Source organism: Malaclemys terrapin, chromosome 19 (assembly GCF_027887155.1).
Source record: "Malaclemys terrapin pileata isolate rMalTer1 chromosome 19, rMalTer1.hap1, whole genome shotgun sequence".
Taxonomy (NCBI): domain Eukaryota; kingdom Metazoa; phylum Chordata; order Testudines; family Emydidae; genus Malaclemys; species Malaclemys terrapin.
In genome coordinates this window covers 12,627,859-12,641,599 of record NC_071523.1, presented here as the reverse complement: position 1 = coordinate 12,641,599, position 13,741 = coordinate 12,627,859, and the positions used below count along the sequence as shown (strand labels likewise).

Here is a 13,741-nt window from a genome sequence, read left to right as displayed (position 1 = left end):
AGGGGATGCAACTCAGAAATAGTTACTTAGCAGCCTTGGTCACCAGAAACGCTCTGACACAATGCATCCATTGCTCAGACTCTCTGGGAAGCTGAGACATATGGTGTAGTAATAATACCGTATGTTTCTTTCTCTCTCTGATCCCAAATAGTTTAACCCTAGTTTTGCCAGTCAATGAAATGCAGCCACTTCTAGGGGGAAAGGTGACAGTTGTTCAACGCCACACTGCACAGCAGGGCAGGGAGTGAGAAGGGGGAACATTGAATTGAAACTGGAGGGCTCTTCACTTGGCAGAGGGCAGGACCCTGGGGTGATACTCTATAGGGTCTTTGTCACGGAGTGTGGGGGAGACAGGGCCCTGCACCCCCAACTTCCTGTGAATCACTGTGACTTTCAGCCAGCTAGTAGAACAGAAGGTTTATTAGATGACAGGAACACAGTCCAAAACAGAGCTTGTAGTTATAGAAAACAGGACCCTTTGGTCAGGTCCATCTTGGGACCTGAGGCCAGACCCCGGTTCTGGGCCTCCCTCTCTTTCCCCAGCCAGCTCCAAACTGAAACCCCCTCCAGCCGTCTCACCCAGCCACACACCCCGGCTCCTCCTCCCGCATTTGTCCAGTTTCCTGGGCAGAAGGTGTCATCTGGCCCCAACCCACTCCTGGGCTCAGGTTACGTGCTCAGGTATCCTCCCTCAAGAGAAGTCGCACCCTGATATCCCACCACCATCCAGCACCAATGCAGACAGTACCAGTAAAACTCCCACACAACATTCCCGGGTCAATACTCCCTACTCCATCACGGTCTTAAATGGGCTTTTGGTCTGAGCCTTATCTTGTGGGCGGGGCAGACCCACGGGGGGGAGTAAGTGGGGCAATTTGCCCCGGACCCCGCAGGGGCCCCGTGAGCCGTGGTCTGGTGGCGGTCCAGGTCTTCAGCAGTGGAGGGCCTTTCAGTCGCTCCAGGTCTTCGGCAGCATTTCGGCGGCGGGGGGCCCTTCAGTGCTGCCGAAGACGCAGAGCGACTGAAGGGCCGCCGAAATGCCGCCAGGTGAGTACAAGCGCCGCAGCTCCCCCATTTTGCCCCAGGTCCCCTGAATCCTCTGGGCGGCCCTGGGGCGGGGTGCTATGGGAACCAGTCAGGAGGGGCTTTAACAAGGATTTAAGGGAAGGGAAGAAAGGAGGCGCCGAGAGGAAACAACAAATGGGGCCAGGATCATGCTGACTATGGAACTAGAGCTAGAAGTGGCTTAGCCCTGGTCCATGTAGCTTTCCTTTGGGGTCCTCCGCATGGGCAATGCGCCAGCTGTCACTTACACGGGGTCCCCGAATGCCGCCCGGCCGCCTGGGTCCACGTAAGTTAGTTGAGTTTGTCTTCAGCAGCGTGCCCTCTGGTCGCCCTCGGTGGGGGGGAAGCCAGCTCTGTAGAAAGAGAGGTGGACTGGATGACTGAATGCTCAAACCCCTGTGCACGTCAGGCCTGTGTCCTCTTAGCCACAGTGAGACAGCTTGGGGCTATGAAGTGCCCCTTCTAGCAGAGCACACAACAGTCCTGGGAGGAAGCTGCTGGAGCGGGTGCGTTTACCCTCTACTACAGCCTCCCCTTGTCACCTGTGTTAGTGAGGCTGGACAATACAGGTGCTTTTCTTGGTGCTTGCTACAGTATTTAGCACCTGTGCTGAGTTTCTTTGGTTTGCTTTTTAGATTCTGGCTACTTGTTCAGTGGAAGCCGCCCGGCGTCCCAGGGATCTCAGTCCAAGGAGTCGCCTGCATCAGGTAAGGGCGAGAACTTGCAGTGCCGAGGCTCCCAGGGATTGAAATGATTTGCTAAAACATACGGTAGAAGGTTAACCCTATTTCTTCCCCATCTCTTCCCTCCTGCCAACTTTCCAATGAAAGGTCAGAGTAATCGTTAGTAAGATTGCAGTAGCTCCTGGTAGCCTGAACTGAGACTCAGACCCTCATCACGCTGTACTTCCACACAGTAAGGCAACCCCTGCCCGGAAAAACTTACAATTAAGTAGACAAGACAGACCTAGGAAGGGTTACTTCCCCATTCTGTAGATCAGGTCTGGAGCGGTTATGTGGCTTACCCAATGGGCTACAGCAACTGCAGTAGAATCAAGAACTGAACCCAAATCTCCAGTGTCCAGGGCAGTGCTTTAAACACAAGACCAGCCTTCCTTGGATTTGGACATTAACATGACATGACATTAACATGATGCCTGTTGAGTGGGTGAGGGTCAGAGTGACTTCCAAACACGATTGTTTTTCCAGATCATACAGCTCCAAAGGTCTCTGCAGTGCAACTCCACTGCTAAAGTCCTTCCCCGTTCCCTCACCCACCAAAGTCAGGACCACGGTTTGCTAGTGTAGTGATGCATCAGCAGTGCTACAGCTACGAGTCCTCTTCATCGCCCTTTTAAAACCTTGTTGCAAATGGTTTCCTAACAGGTATCCAATTGGAATAAAAAATGGGGTGGAAAATCTAGTATTACACACCCACACACACACCCTACCTTTTAAAGTCTAAATTTAGTGCCAGAGAGAGCCCTGCAGGCTCTAGGCAGCTGCCTGGGGAGCAGCAGTGCAAGTAGGTTGTATTTCACCCCTGATCTGGTGGGCAACACCTCAAAGCTAAGAGGGAAACTTACTCTCCAGGCCCGTTCAGTCCTTGGCCTCTTCACAGAGACTGGCCAGTTGCAATGGTTTTGGTTGCCCACTGGGGTGTGGTCTGAGACTTCTGCTCTTGCTTGGGATGTTACACGCACCACTGGACCTTGAATTGGCTGTCACTCCGTGGCAGTAAAGCATGCTGCCATGTAAGAGATCAGGTTCTCCATTTCGTGGGCCAACAGGGACGGGGAATGCCGCAGAAGTAGCATCATCCACCCTTGAGGCAGAGAAGAACAGGAAGAGGGAGCATGTGTGGGCTGGAGGGCTTTAGCCCTGCAACAAGTGTATGCAGTTATGGTTACCTGGCTTTGGAGAGAGGTGACTGTTATGTAGGGCCACTGGGGATGAGTCCGGCATGGGAAGAGGAGGAAGAACTGAAGAGTAAAGGGTAAAAGCTACTGTGGGTATCCCCAGGCTTCACTTTCTTTTGTTAGCTGCAAAAATATTGGAAAACATTTAAAAGTTGAGATCACTCTGACTAATTTCAAGCGTTCCATCTGCAGCTCTTTTTTCCTCTTTATTTAGTTTTTTTTCCTGTCCAAGGAACTGATTTATCAAACTCCTTTGCTGTGCCTGTTTGCTGCCACATCATACCGGTGACCTCTCTGTTGCACTTCTGACCCCAGACAGAACTTCTGTCCCCGTCTGGATCCCTTGCCTCTGCATCCAGTTTGTACTGCCCGTGTTTTAACAATCAAAACGCAGCTGCAGTCTGGGTTAATTCCTTGCCTCCCCCCCCACTTTCCTGGTGTACTTATCAAACAAACAAAATCTCAAAGTACCTGCCAGAATCACTCCTTTAAAAATAAGCTGCATGCAAAATATAAACTCCACTGAATGAGCCCAGCGACCAGACCCAAAGGGGCTGTCAGGCCATTACAAACTTACCTTTTCTCCCCTGTTCTAAGTGTTCTTCTCCCCTCCCCTCCAAAGTTACCCCCTTGTGATGCACCAGCATGAACCATGATGTGACATCACGGTTACAGTACCAGAAATCCCAGCTGAGTCTACTCCATTGAGTTCCATGATAGATGCTGGGGTGATGGTGCAGTAGAAGTAGCTGATCTATGGCTTGGGGAACCTTAAAGGATGGAAAGGGTAAGAGTCTAGTAGTGTTTGTGCTGAATTGCCCCTATTAGCCTGGTTGGTGGCAGGGGCAGACACGACGCTGGAAGAATCACATGGTTTTTTCATGTATTCTCCAAAGCAGCTGGGAATGGGGGAGGTAAACCTGGAAAGTTCCCTGGAGTGGAGCAAGTAACCCACCCTGCTGTGGGTCTGGTTGGTTGAAGCCTGCCTGGCAGCCTGCTTCAGGACCTATTAAGAATGGGGGTATTTGAGTGCGTTGAACCTGGGCTGCGTGAGGTGAAAAGTTCAGTGAAAGGAGAGTTGACCTTCTAACCTGTTCTGTTAGGCAACAGTAAATGTAAACCATCTCCATGTAAATAGAGCGAAGTCTTGTGCCTTTTCTAACTACAGAAGTTGCACAGATCTAACACATCATTTTATACATCAACTTAATTAAATTGCTGCAACTCTTGTGTATAGACAGAGCCTTAATGGAGTTAACTGAGGACTACAATGATATGACCTTGTTTTCCCAAGTTCCTTTGCAAAGATAGAAGTTTTTGGCTCTGCCGAGAATTACTTTTGAATTCCCCCCGCCCTGAACTTACAATGTGTGTACTCAGAGTAAAGAATGGTGGTATAGGAGGTGCTCCTGTCACTCCTAGCATGGCAATGACTTTTTGAAATGAATAGGGATACATACGCACCCTCCTCTCGCAGACTGGTTGAAGAACACACCTACCACATTTCCCAACCTAAATCCTCTCTCTCTGCCCTGGCGCGTCTCCATTTCAGAGTACTACTCCCTGCTGTCTGGAAGCTGCGCCCCATCCCCCATCCCATCTCCAGCACCTTCGGTGGCTGGGTCCGTCACCTCCAGCTCAGGCTCCTTGCGTTACCGCCGGCCCCTCATCAGTCCTGCACGCCTGAACCTGAAAGGGCAGAAGCTGCTGCTTTTTCCATCCCAGAGTGATGCCCTGCACACGCCGACCAGCTTGGATGAGCCCACCCACCCTGACAGCAACGTCTTCGCTGCTGAGCTGACCCCGTTCCCGAAAAAGAACCTCAACGAGCGGGGAATGCATGGTACGTTCCTGATCTCTTCCCCAGAGTCCAGTCCGGTCACAGTCGGTCAGCTTGCAAACTAAGCAGTTGGCAAAGGGAGGGGAGCCCATCAAGGAAAACCCAAGTGGTGCTGATGATTGAGTAGCTGAGAGTCCATATTGGATCCAATGGCCCTTTGTGTCATTAGGGGGCCACTGTACTGCTGAAGGCCCTGTCCTTCAGATTAGAGGTGAAACCAAGATCTTCTCCACTTGTCATTTAAGATCCCATTATTATTATTTATTTTTTATTATTTGGATTATCATAGATGCTTTCACATGATTACGGGTGTTAGCCCAATTGTCCTGACCACATTCTAGCTTGGATAATTATGTTCTGACTTCCAAAATTCATCCAGCCATTGCAGTTGTGCTAGGATTGTTTTTCACACTGATGATTTATGCCAAAGAGCTCCTGGATTTGGTTTTTGTCTTCGCTTCCAGTCCTAACCTCTTGTGCAGCATTGCTCTGCAATGTTTCACCATCCACTTCTGGTGACAGGTTTATCATTTCCATTACATCTGTTTTTTTTTCTCATGGTGCCTCTTCCTCTCCTCTCACAGATATGAGGTCAGTCGTGGAAAGAGGGAGTATTTGCAGTAATAATTCCATCAAAAAAGAGGATAATTCGTCACATTCATCCACCTGTGTGGTGGACACGACCACCAAAGGAGAAGACCTAGCAAGCTGGAGAGGTGGGTGGCAGGCTGTGTGTGTGTGTGTGTGTGTACGAACTGTTGGCAATAATCAAACAAAAATCATCAGAGACCAGCGAAGGCAGCAGATCTCCTCTGGGCCTTCACTACAAGGGTCTCCGTATTCCCCAGACCGCCTGAGAAACACTAGCACTACAGTGTTCTCCTGGGTCAGGAAACAGTGGGTGAGATTAGAAAGGAATGGGAAAGAATTGAATGGAGAAGTGCATCAGAGTCTTTCCTGCCTGGATTGTGGCTGGAAACATGGTTCACCAACTTCTGAGCCGAATAAAAAATGTTGGGCATGGGAAGCGAGACTTCTGTGTTTGTTGTTTCATCAAGTTCCTTAACGGCTTTTTCTGGCATTTTTTCCCCCCCTCTCCCCTCCTCGCCCCTGCAAAGGTCATTTTGGTAACTCCGTTATCCGAGGTCTCCTTGCCATGAGCCTGACAGCCAATGCGATCTTCACCTCAGCCTACCTCTACCAGAGCCTGCGCTGACCTGCACCGCCCCGGCTCTCTCTGGCACCACCTACTTCCCAAGAGACTCTGACACAAGAACAATTCAACCACAGCTTTGGTGTCTTATGGCCGTGCCACAGGTGCATGCTGCTTATCAACCACTGCCTGCCAGGCTGCAGTGACACAGAACCAGACAGCTGCTGTTGCCACCTCTGAGCAGAACGTATCGAAGGGCTGTTGTGATGCTGGAGGTGGCCAGTGGGACTCTTTGCAATACCCAGCTCAAGGTCAGCTAATGTCCCTTGCACCTTCTTTCTAAAGAATCGGTCTGTGGCATGAACTGGAGAAGATGTAAATGACCTGGTTGGCTTTGTCTCATCCCATCTTTCCCACCTATTAACCAACCCCAGATGGACAGTGGTGATGGTATAAGAAGAATTTGAACAAATAAGTTGGAGGCAAGAGGCGGGACCTGGGCTTCGATTATTGAAATGGTTTCCCCAGCCTGGTTTCCTTGTTGGCACCTATTCTCCCTCCCTCTCACTCTCCCTGGTTCATTCTATATGAATGGTTTTATGTCCTCCTTAAGATTTCCAGAACCCATGGGGGGACCTAAGCTGCTCCGTGATTCTCTTGCATAGTGGGGTGTTTGTGTGTGGGGGGGTTGTAATCCATCCAATCTGCTGTCTGAGGTCTCTCTAGCCAGTTGCCTTCCTGCAATTCTGGCTCCTGGTAACAGTTCATGTCCATTGCTCAAACCAGTACAGCTGCTGTAGGGCTGGGCACATCTGCATCGGAAAAGCAAACCCATGTTTTTCGCCTTGCCAGGAGGCGCCAATACTACTGTCATAAGATGTGCCCTGATGCGCTTGCATCGTGCCTCGGGCTCCAGGCTGCACTTCTGACTGCTGGTGTGTTTGCTGACATCGGGAGCTGCACAGCTTGTTCTTACGGTAAACCACATAAACATACAGTTTTGGAAACTGTGGGAAGAGCGCTTCCAACAGGGAGGAGTCTGATAACATGCCCCATTCTAGAGGCCTGGGTCCTCATGGTTGGCAGAGGCCTGTATCATTCACTGTTTAAGGCACTTTAGCCAAGAAGGCAATACAAGTGTGTCTCAGCTAGAGGTGCACCAGACCAGCTAAGCATCCAGGATGTCCCTTAAAATCCATGGTGGTCGCCCAAGACTTTCAAAAATAGTTTCTAATTTTGAGTCTCAATTTTTTGGGTGTACAATTTGAGATGCCTTAAAGGAGCCAGGTAATTTTTTTTTCCCCAGAGGGTGAGTGTTTAGCATCCTTGGAAATCAGGTCCTTTTTAAGGTGTCAAGTTGGGCACCCAAAATCACTAAGCATGTCTGAAAATTTTGGCCCGAGTGTCCAAATTCCTACATCCCAACCCCATGGCTCAAAGGAGACCTGGCTAACACTAAGGACGAGGCCTCTGATAGGACTCCGCCCAGAACCTTCCTGTTGTCCTGGTCCTGTTCTTCTTTTGGTCTTGAATCCTCTTACCTCTCCCCATCTTCTGTTCTGGAACTACTGAATTGCGCTTGCCACGTTTTTTCCCCACTGCATGCCTGGCTACTGTCTGCTTTGGGCATTCCTCCACCTCCTCCACACCCAACCACCGTGGTAGTCTGCTGGCAATAAGAGACTTCCCCATTAATCTGAAAATCTCACCTCATCGTGGGTATCAGGTGCTTTAAGAAACTGCTTTTCCTTCATGTCACTTATTGAGCCATCCTGCCCTCTCCTAGACAAACAAAGCGATAACCTAACACGCTAATCAATATGCTGCTGGTCCAGGTGGGTGGCCTTTATTGCTGGTGACTCGAGCTGTGGAAAATCAAGTCTTGCTCTCCCTGTGTCGCTGGCACCTATTCTTGCATTATCTTAGCAACCCTCTTCCAGCCCCTATTGATTAGCGAAGCCCTCTCTCTCGTTACATGCAGAAGACTGACTGACTGCCACGGGTATCTCTTATCAAGAGATTGTGGAAGCAGGATCTCTGACACTACAGCTTTGTCTGGACCCTCCTTTGGTGCTCTGGCCTGGCTGTCTACCCGGCAACTCCTTCACCATGGCCTAGAGTCAGACTAGCAACTGCATCAGAAATAGTGGGCCATGCAGTATGCTGATTAGTAACTCTTTGTAATTTGCATTAATGGTTTCCCATGTTGGGCTAGTCCACAACCTCACTGTGATGAGATTTGTGTACCTTTGACGTTTCTTTGGGTTGTATTTAGTGTTCATACAGGCAAAAAACTGGTAGTGCCCCTGCGCTGGTGAGCATTCCACAAGCTTCTTCATACGGTTGTGACACTGTAACTCACTCCTGACCCGCAACAACACGTGGTATCCTGGTCATGGCCCCTTGTCCTGACTTTCGGCGTGCCCACATGCTCCTAAGCATAGACTGCATGCCATAGACTACGGTGGCCTTGTGTGTCTTATTATGATAGATGTGCACTGTGACTTTGCTTATGCCACGAAATTCGTTTCACTTCTCACCTCCCAGTCTATGCTGCATTTACCCACCGCCACATCTAGCACACGGCCCCACTTCACATGGCTTTTATTTGTCCCCACCAAACTCCAGTGCTGGATTTGCCCCTTTCTAGCATTTCTTCTTTGTTCCCAGCACCCACGGCTCTGTATGCTCCCAGCCCCTCCTTTCTCCCTTTTGCACATTTCTTGTTTCAGGAACTCCTTAATTCCATTTCTGAATCTGCTGCCGGTTGGGCTCCTGGCCAAGCATTTAGGTGACCCTGTCTGAAGCTGTTTAAAGACTTTTTGGAGGTTATCACTTAAGAGGAAAATCACAAGCCCTTTCAATCTGGTGCTAGAACAAGGCGGGAGCGGTGCTATTGCTGATGCAAAGCCTTCAGTGTTGTTAGTGTGCGTGCATGTGTGTGTACATGTGTATATAAATGTTTGAAGAGTTTCTTCATTTTGAAAGATCTGAGCCCATGTTTGTCACTATATTGTCAGCCTTAATCCAGCTACCGGACACTGTGTCCATCTTGCTGCTGCTGCTGTTTCTATATAATGCTGGTTTGGAGGAATCAAAAAAAAAAAAAAAAAAATCTGGTTCCCCAGTCAAAATCTTTGTGCATGAATTGCTGGTGGCATGGGTCTTCGTACAATATTGTTCAGGGATGGAATTTTATTTTTCTAATTGTTTTTGCTGTAAAAGCCTTTTAGGGGTGGGGGTGGGGGTGGGGATGGATGTAAACTTTCTGTACATTAAACAAGATTTGAGCTTTATTTAAATAAGGTGAAGGTTGACTTAGAGGTGGGGCATAAGCGAACTCTTACCAAAAGGAACCTTAGTCTTGCTGCTGAATGATCACCCTCTCTCATCCCCCATCCTCCCTTAAAGATGCACACGTCCTTCCTCTCTCTGCCCAGATTTATTATGCATGTCCCAAGACCCTGGACAGTCTTCCCATGATTCTGTCCGCTCTGAATTAAGGGTATCTTGGATTCCCAATTCTACTTTTCCAGAGCGTGGCTGTATCGGTGGGTGTGATGTATATTGTTAAGGGAATGGAGAGAGTTTGAAGGACAAGTTGTCATATGCTATAATAGCCCAGACCTAAACGTAAGCATTCCTGGCACATAAGCAGGCAGAACTCACTGCAGTTCAGTCCGCTTACTCAGTGGCAAATTTTGGCCTGTGAATGTCCAAATCCCACTCCCTATTCCTTGGTGACAGTAACATTGTGAAACATTGCCGAACTAGTTGGGGGTCTCTAAAGGGATGCAGCTGGGAGCCTGTGCTGCCTCTGGATATCTCTGGATACTGCTATATTTCCCAGCCACCCTTCCTGGAAACATCCTAGTCTTAACTTCTATCCCGGGTGTCTGTAAGAATATCAGAAAGTACCTATTTGGTCAGTGCAAGGAAGCCGTTTCCACAAACTCTGCCTCCAGAAGTGACTATCAAATCCTCTGTGTCCTTGGATGGGTGGGGAGGGGTTTGAGGTACCTGCTGGTAGAAGTAGGTACTTGGGGAGGGTGGGGAATGATAAAGAGGAGTCCTAAACCTTCTCCTACAAAAGAAATGTATGTTATCTGTATGCTTGTTTTGGGCTCTAATGCTGTACAGTTTAGTTACATTGTGCTCCAGTTATGGGGAACTCTGTCCCCAGGAGGTTTTTAGTTCATGCTCTGTGTTTAAAGAGGATTATTTTTCTTTAAAAAACAAAAGAAAAAAATACCCAAAAAAACGAAATTATAAATCTCACTTAAATGTGTCTTTTATTTGTGTGTGTGTGTGTGTGTGTGTGTGTGTGTGTGTGTGTACACGTAGGGGGGAGGGGATGACCGCGGGTGTGAGCGCATGTGTACCTTGCAATCAATCTGTGATCTCAAAGCTACACAGAGTTAGCAGACAACTCACGGCAATGCAAGTTGCCCCCATGCAGTTTCTCACCAATGAGATGCAACCCTGACCTGGAGGGAATCGCCTTTAAGGTGAGTGGGAAACTCGATCGTCTTGGCCATTGAATTCTTTCTCTTCCATTGAGACTACCAATCAGGGTGTCAGCTGTGAATCAGGATTTTGTGATGTGGACAGGTATCCATTAGAAATTAACTTGAGACCCACTAACAGGCACTATGTCAGCCACTGACCTGCCACCGAGCTGCTGGTAACTTTCATTTCTAGCTTGCTAGAACATCAGTAGTGAGAGAGAGAGGGTCTGTTCCCCATTATCAGTCCTTTAATCGTCTAGACTCATCTCAGCTGAACGTATCCGTTACATTCATTAGCACAGGAGATGTGTTCGATAAGGTGTGCTAGAAAAATTAGGCACTTCCCCTTTCAGTGCTTTCTTATTGATGATGTGTGTCCATCAAAGAAGCATTTTTCAAATGCTCCTTTACTGTTTGGGATTCCCGCTGCCTATCCATAGGAAATGGACCAGAATGTCTTTTTAATGGCAAGAGTTTGTTCCTGCTAGCTGTGTATGGTCCCCTATTTATTCTCCATTATCAGTCCGGCCACCCAGTGGTAAGTAACTAGCCTATGATCCCAGTACTAGTCTCACACTCCAGCTAGCTAGCTGGGATGCACTATGCAGGTTGGGTTTCCCTGTGCCAAATACAATGCAACTTAAGCATAGAAAAATGAGACTGGGGAATAGATCCTGACATAACCGCCTAGCACAGTGGGGTCTCAGCATTGATGGGAGCCTTTGGACGCTATTGCAAACTACATAGTCGTTATAAATACTGGCGTAATGGGAAACTTCTTTATAATCCTACTATCTAATGTCTTGATTTCATAGATGTATTCATTTTAAAATGTCTTTGGCACCTGATTTTTAATTTAGAGGAAGTAAGTAAAAATGTGGTTATTTGTGATACCTGTCTTGGTGGCAGCCCCATATGGTAATACCCCAGAGCTGCATTGGTGTGTAAGATCAGGCCACTGCTCCCTGGACAGGCTGGGGCTCGGGAAGGATGACTTTCAGCTGGCTGGGTGGGATGCAAAATGCACGGCTTACGAGCACCCTCCCTTACCTCCATTTCAAAGCAATAGCGTGGAGGATGGGACATCATGACAACCCAGAATGGAAGCGCTACAACTCCAACATGGACTGAGCCAATATCTTTGCATTACTACTTGGGAGTCCTGAGCCTCCTTGTCATGGGGCCTGGCAAGATGAGGAGAGGCCCATGATTCAAGGCAAGGAGAGAGCAGAGATGGGGAAGATTGAGAAAGATCATGCTTGGAAGCCTGAACCCCTCCAGCTGAAAGGAAAGCCATTTCCTATAGCTATCTTAATGTTCTTAATTAGCCACATTCAGTTGCCTCTTTTGGTAGCCTTTGTCATTTAATCTCCTCTGAGGCAGGGACTCGTACTATTTGTAGGTAGAGCACCTGGCACCATCTGGCCTGATCTCAGCTGCGACCTCTGGGCAATACTGTAATACAAATAGTAATTTGCCATTATGTCTTCCAGTGTTTCATAGGCAAAGGCGTGTATGTGAGAGAGAGTGAAGATGCTTAGATCCTGGTTCTGCAATCCTGACACATGCAAGTAGTGTTATTTATTTCCATGGCACAACTTTGCATGAGTAGGGATTAGTCATGTGAGTGCATAAGGGCCACTAGACTGAGCCCCCCGAAGTCATGTGCAAGCTCTTCAGTATCAAGGTGGTCCAATTCTGACAACAGCCTTGTGATTTGTGTTCTCCTTTGGCAGGGTTTTGCTTATACTTGTCACCTAAACTTATGTTTTCATTGCTCTTAATTCTTGTTTTAATTTTGTAGTGGAAGTTAAAATATTGAAAGATCTGAGTGGGTTAAGATCTCTTTATTGTGTATGGTTTTTTCCCTTCCATTTCATGCTAGAATCTACTGGATAGTTTTAATTCCTTCTCATCTCAAGGCTCAGTGTTTTGAATTATAATAATCCTAGAACAATCAAAGTTAAACAGAAAAGACCTATTTATGTCCTTAGTAATCCTCCCTGTATGTGGAGCATTGTTCCTATAATACTTCCATATCACTTTAGTCTAAGGATCTAAAAATGCTTCACAATCCCTGTTAGGTAATAATACAGAAATGGAGATACAGAGCGGGTAAGAGTCTTTTTCCCAGTGAGGCAGTGGCAGAATTGAGAATTTGAATTAGAAAATTTTCCTAATATCTAACTAAATCTCCCTGCTGCAGAATAAGCCCATTATGTCTTGTCCTATATTCAGTGGACAAGGAGAACACTTGATCCCTCGTCCCCTTTATAACAGCTCTTAGTCTTCAAATATGTTATCAGGTCGTCCCTCCCTCAGTCTTTGTTTCTGAAGACTAAACATGCCGAGTTTTTTTTTTTTTAAACTGTTCCTCATAGGTCATGTTTTCTAAACCTTTTATCATTTTTGTTGCTCTCCTGGACTCTCTCCAACTTGTCCACATCTTTCCTAAAGTGTGGTGCCCAGAATTGGACACCGTACTCCAGCTGAGGCCTCAACAGTGCCGAGGAGAGCAGGACAACTACCTCCCATGTCTTAAAACCAACACTCCTGTTAATACATCCCAGAATATTTGCCTTTTCCGTAACTGCATCACGTTGTTGACTCTCATTCAGTTTGTGATCCACTAGAACCTCCAGATATTTTCCAGAAGTATTACCACCAAGCCAGTTATTTCCCCTCTTTGTAGCTGTATATTTGATTTTTTTTTTCTTCTTCCTGTCAGGTATTATTGGAATTTCATGGGTCTATAGTTCAGAGCAGTGGTAGTAATGTAATCTCATTGCAGTGTGCAAGTACTTGAAGACCATGTAACTCAATTCCTCCTGCAGAGGAGATTTACCTCCCTAATCCATACATACTTGCTTACAAACCAGCCTCAACAGAAACTGTTTCAAAGGAGAGCTATCATTTAGGGGTGGGGATATTTCATCCTGAATATCTTTGTGCTATTTCTGCCCTCATTACTTTATGGGCATTTTTAAGTCCGAAAGTGAAGATGAGAGATTTAGTAATCAATTAAACATAGCATGACAGCTTTGTGTGATCCACTAGCATCAAGTTTTCACTGCTTTGATACAACAAAATGACACTGATCAACGTTATCCCTCTCATTGACTTTTATAGTTTAGTGTTTGGTGAATTGTTGAGCTTGTGAATGTGACAGACTGTGATAAGAGACCGGCATAGTGTGGGCAGGAGCTGCCGTAGCCCTGTAGTAGCAAACGTAGTTTCTGTCACTATGCCGCCTTCAG

The 13,741-nt window shown here is 47.4% G+C and overlaps 1 protein-coding gene across 1 annotated transcript in view; it reads left to right on the top strand.

Annotated features, from left to right (window-relative positions):
* TMEM201 (transmembrane protein 201) overlaps window positions 1-9,221 on the top strand; it is a 49,468-nt gene extending 40,247 nt beyond the window's left edge. Inside the window, exons 8-11 of the mRNA XM_054009005.1 lie at window positions 1,701-1,772; window positions 4,536-4,826; window positions 5,408-5,539; window positions 5,942-9,221. Of these exons, the coding sequence (XP_053864980.1) occupies window positions 1,701-1,772; window positions 4,536-4,826; window positions 5,408-5,539; window positions 5,942-6,039 (593 nt within the window). The 3' untranslated portion in view covers window positions 6,040-9,221. The remainder of the gene's footprint in view (window positions 1-1,700; window positions 1,773-4,535; window positions 4,827-5,407; window positions 5,540-5,941) is intronic.
* The last annotated feature ends 4,520 nt before the right edge of the window (window positions 9,222-13,741 follow it).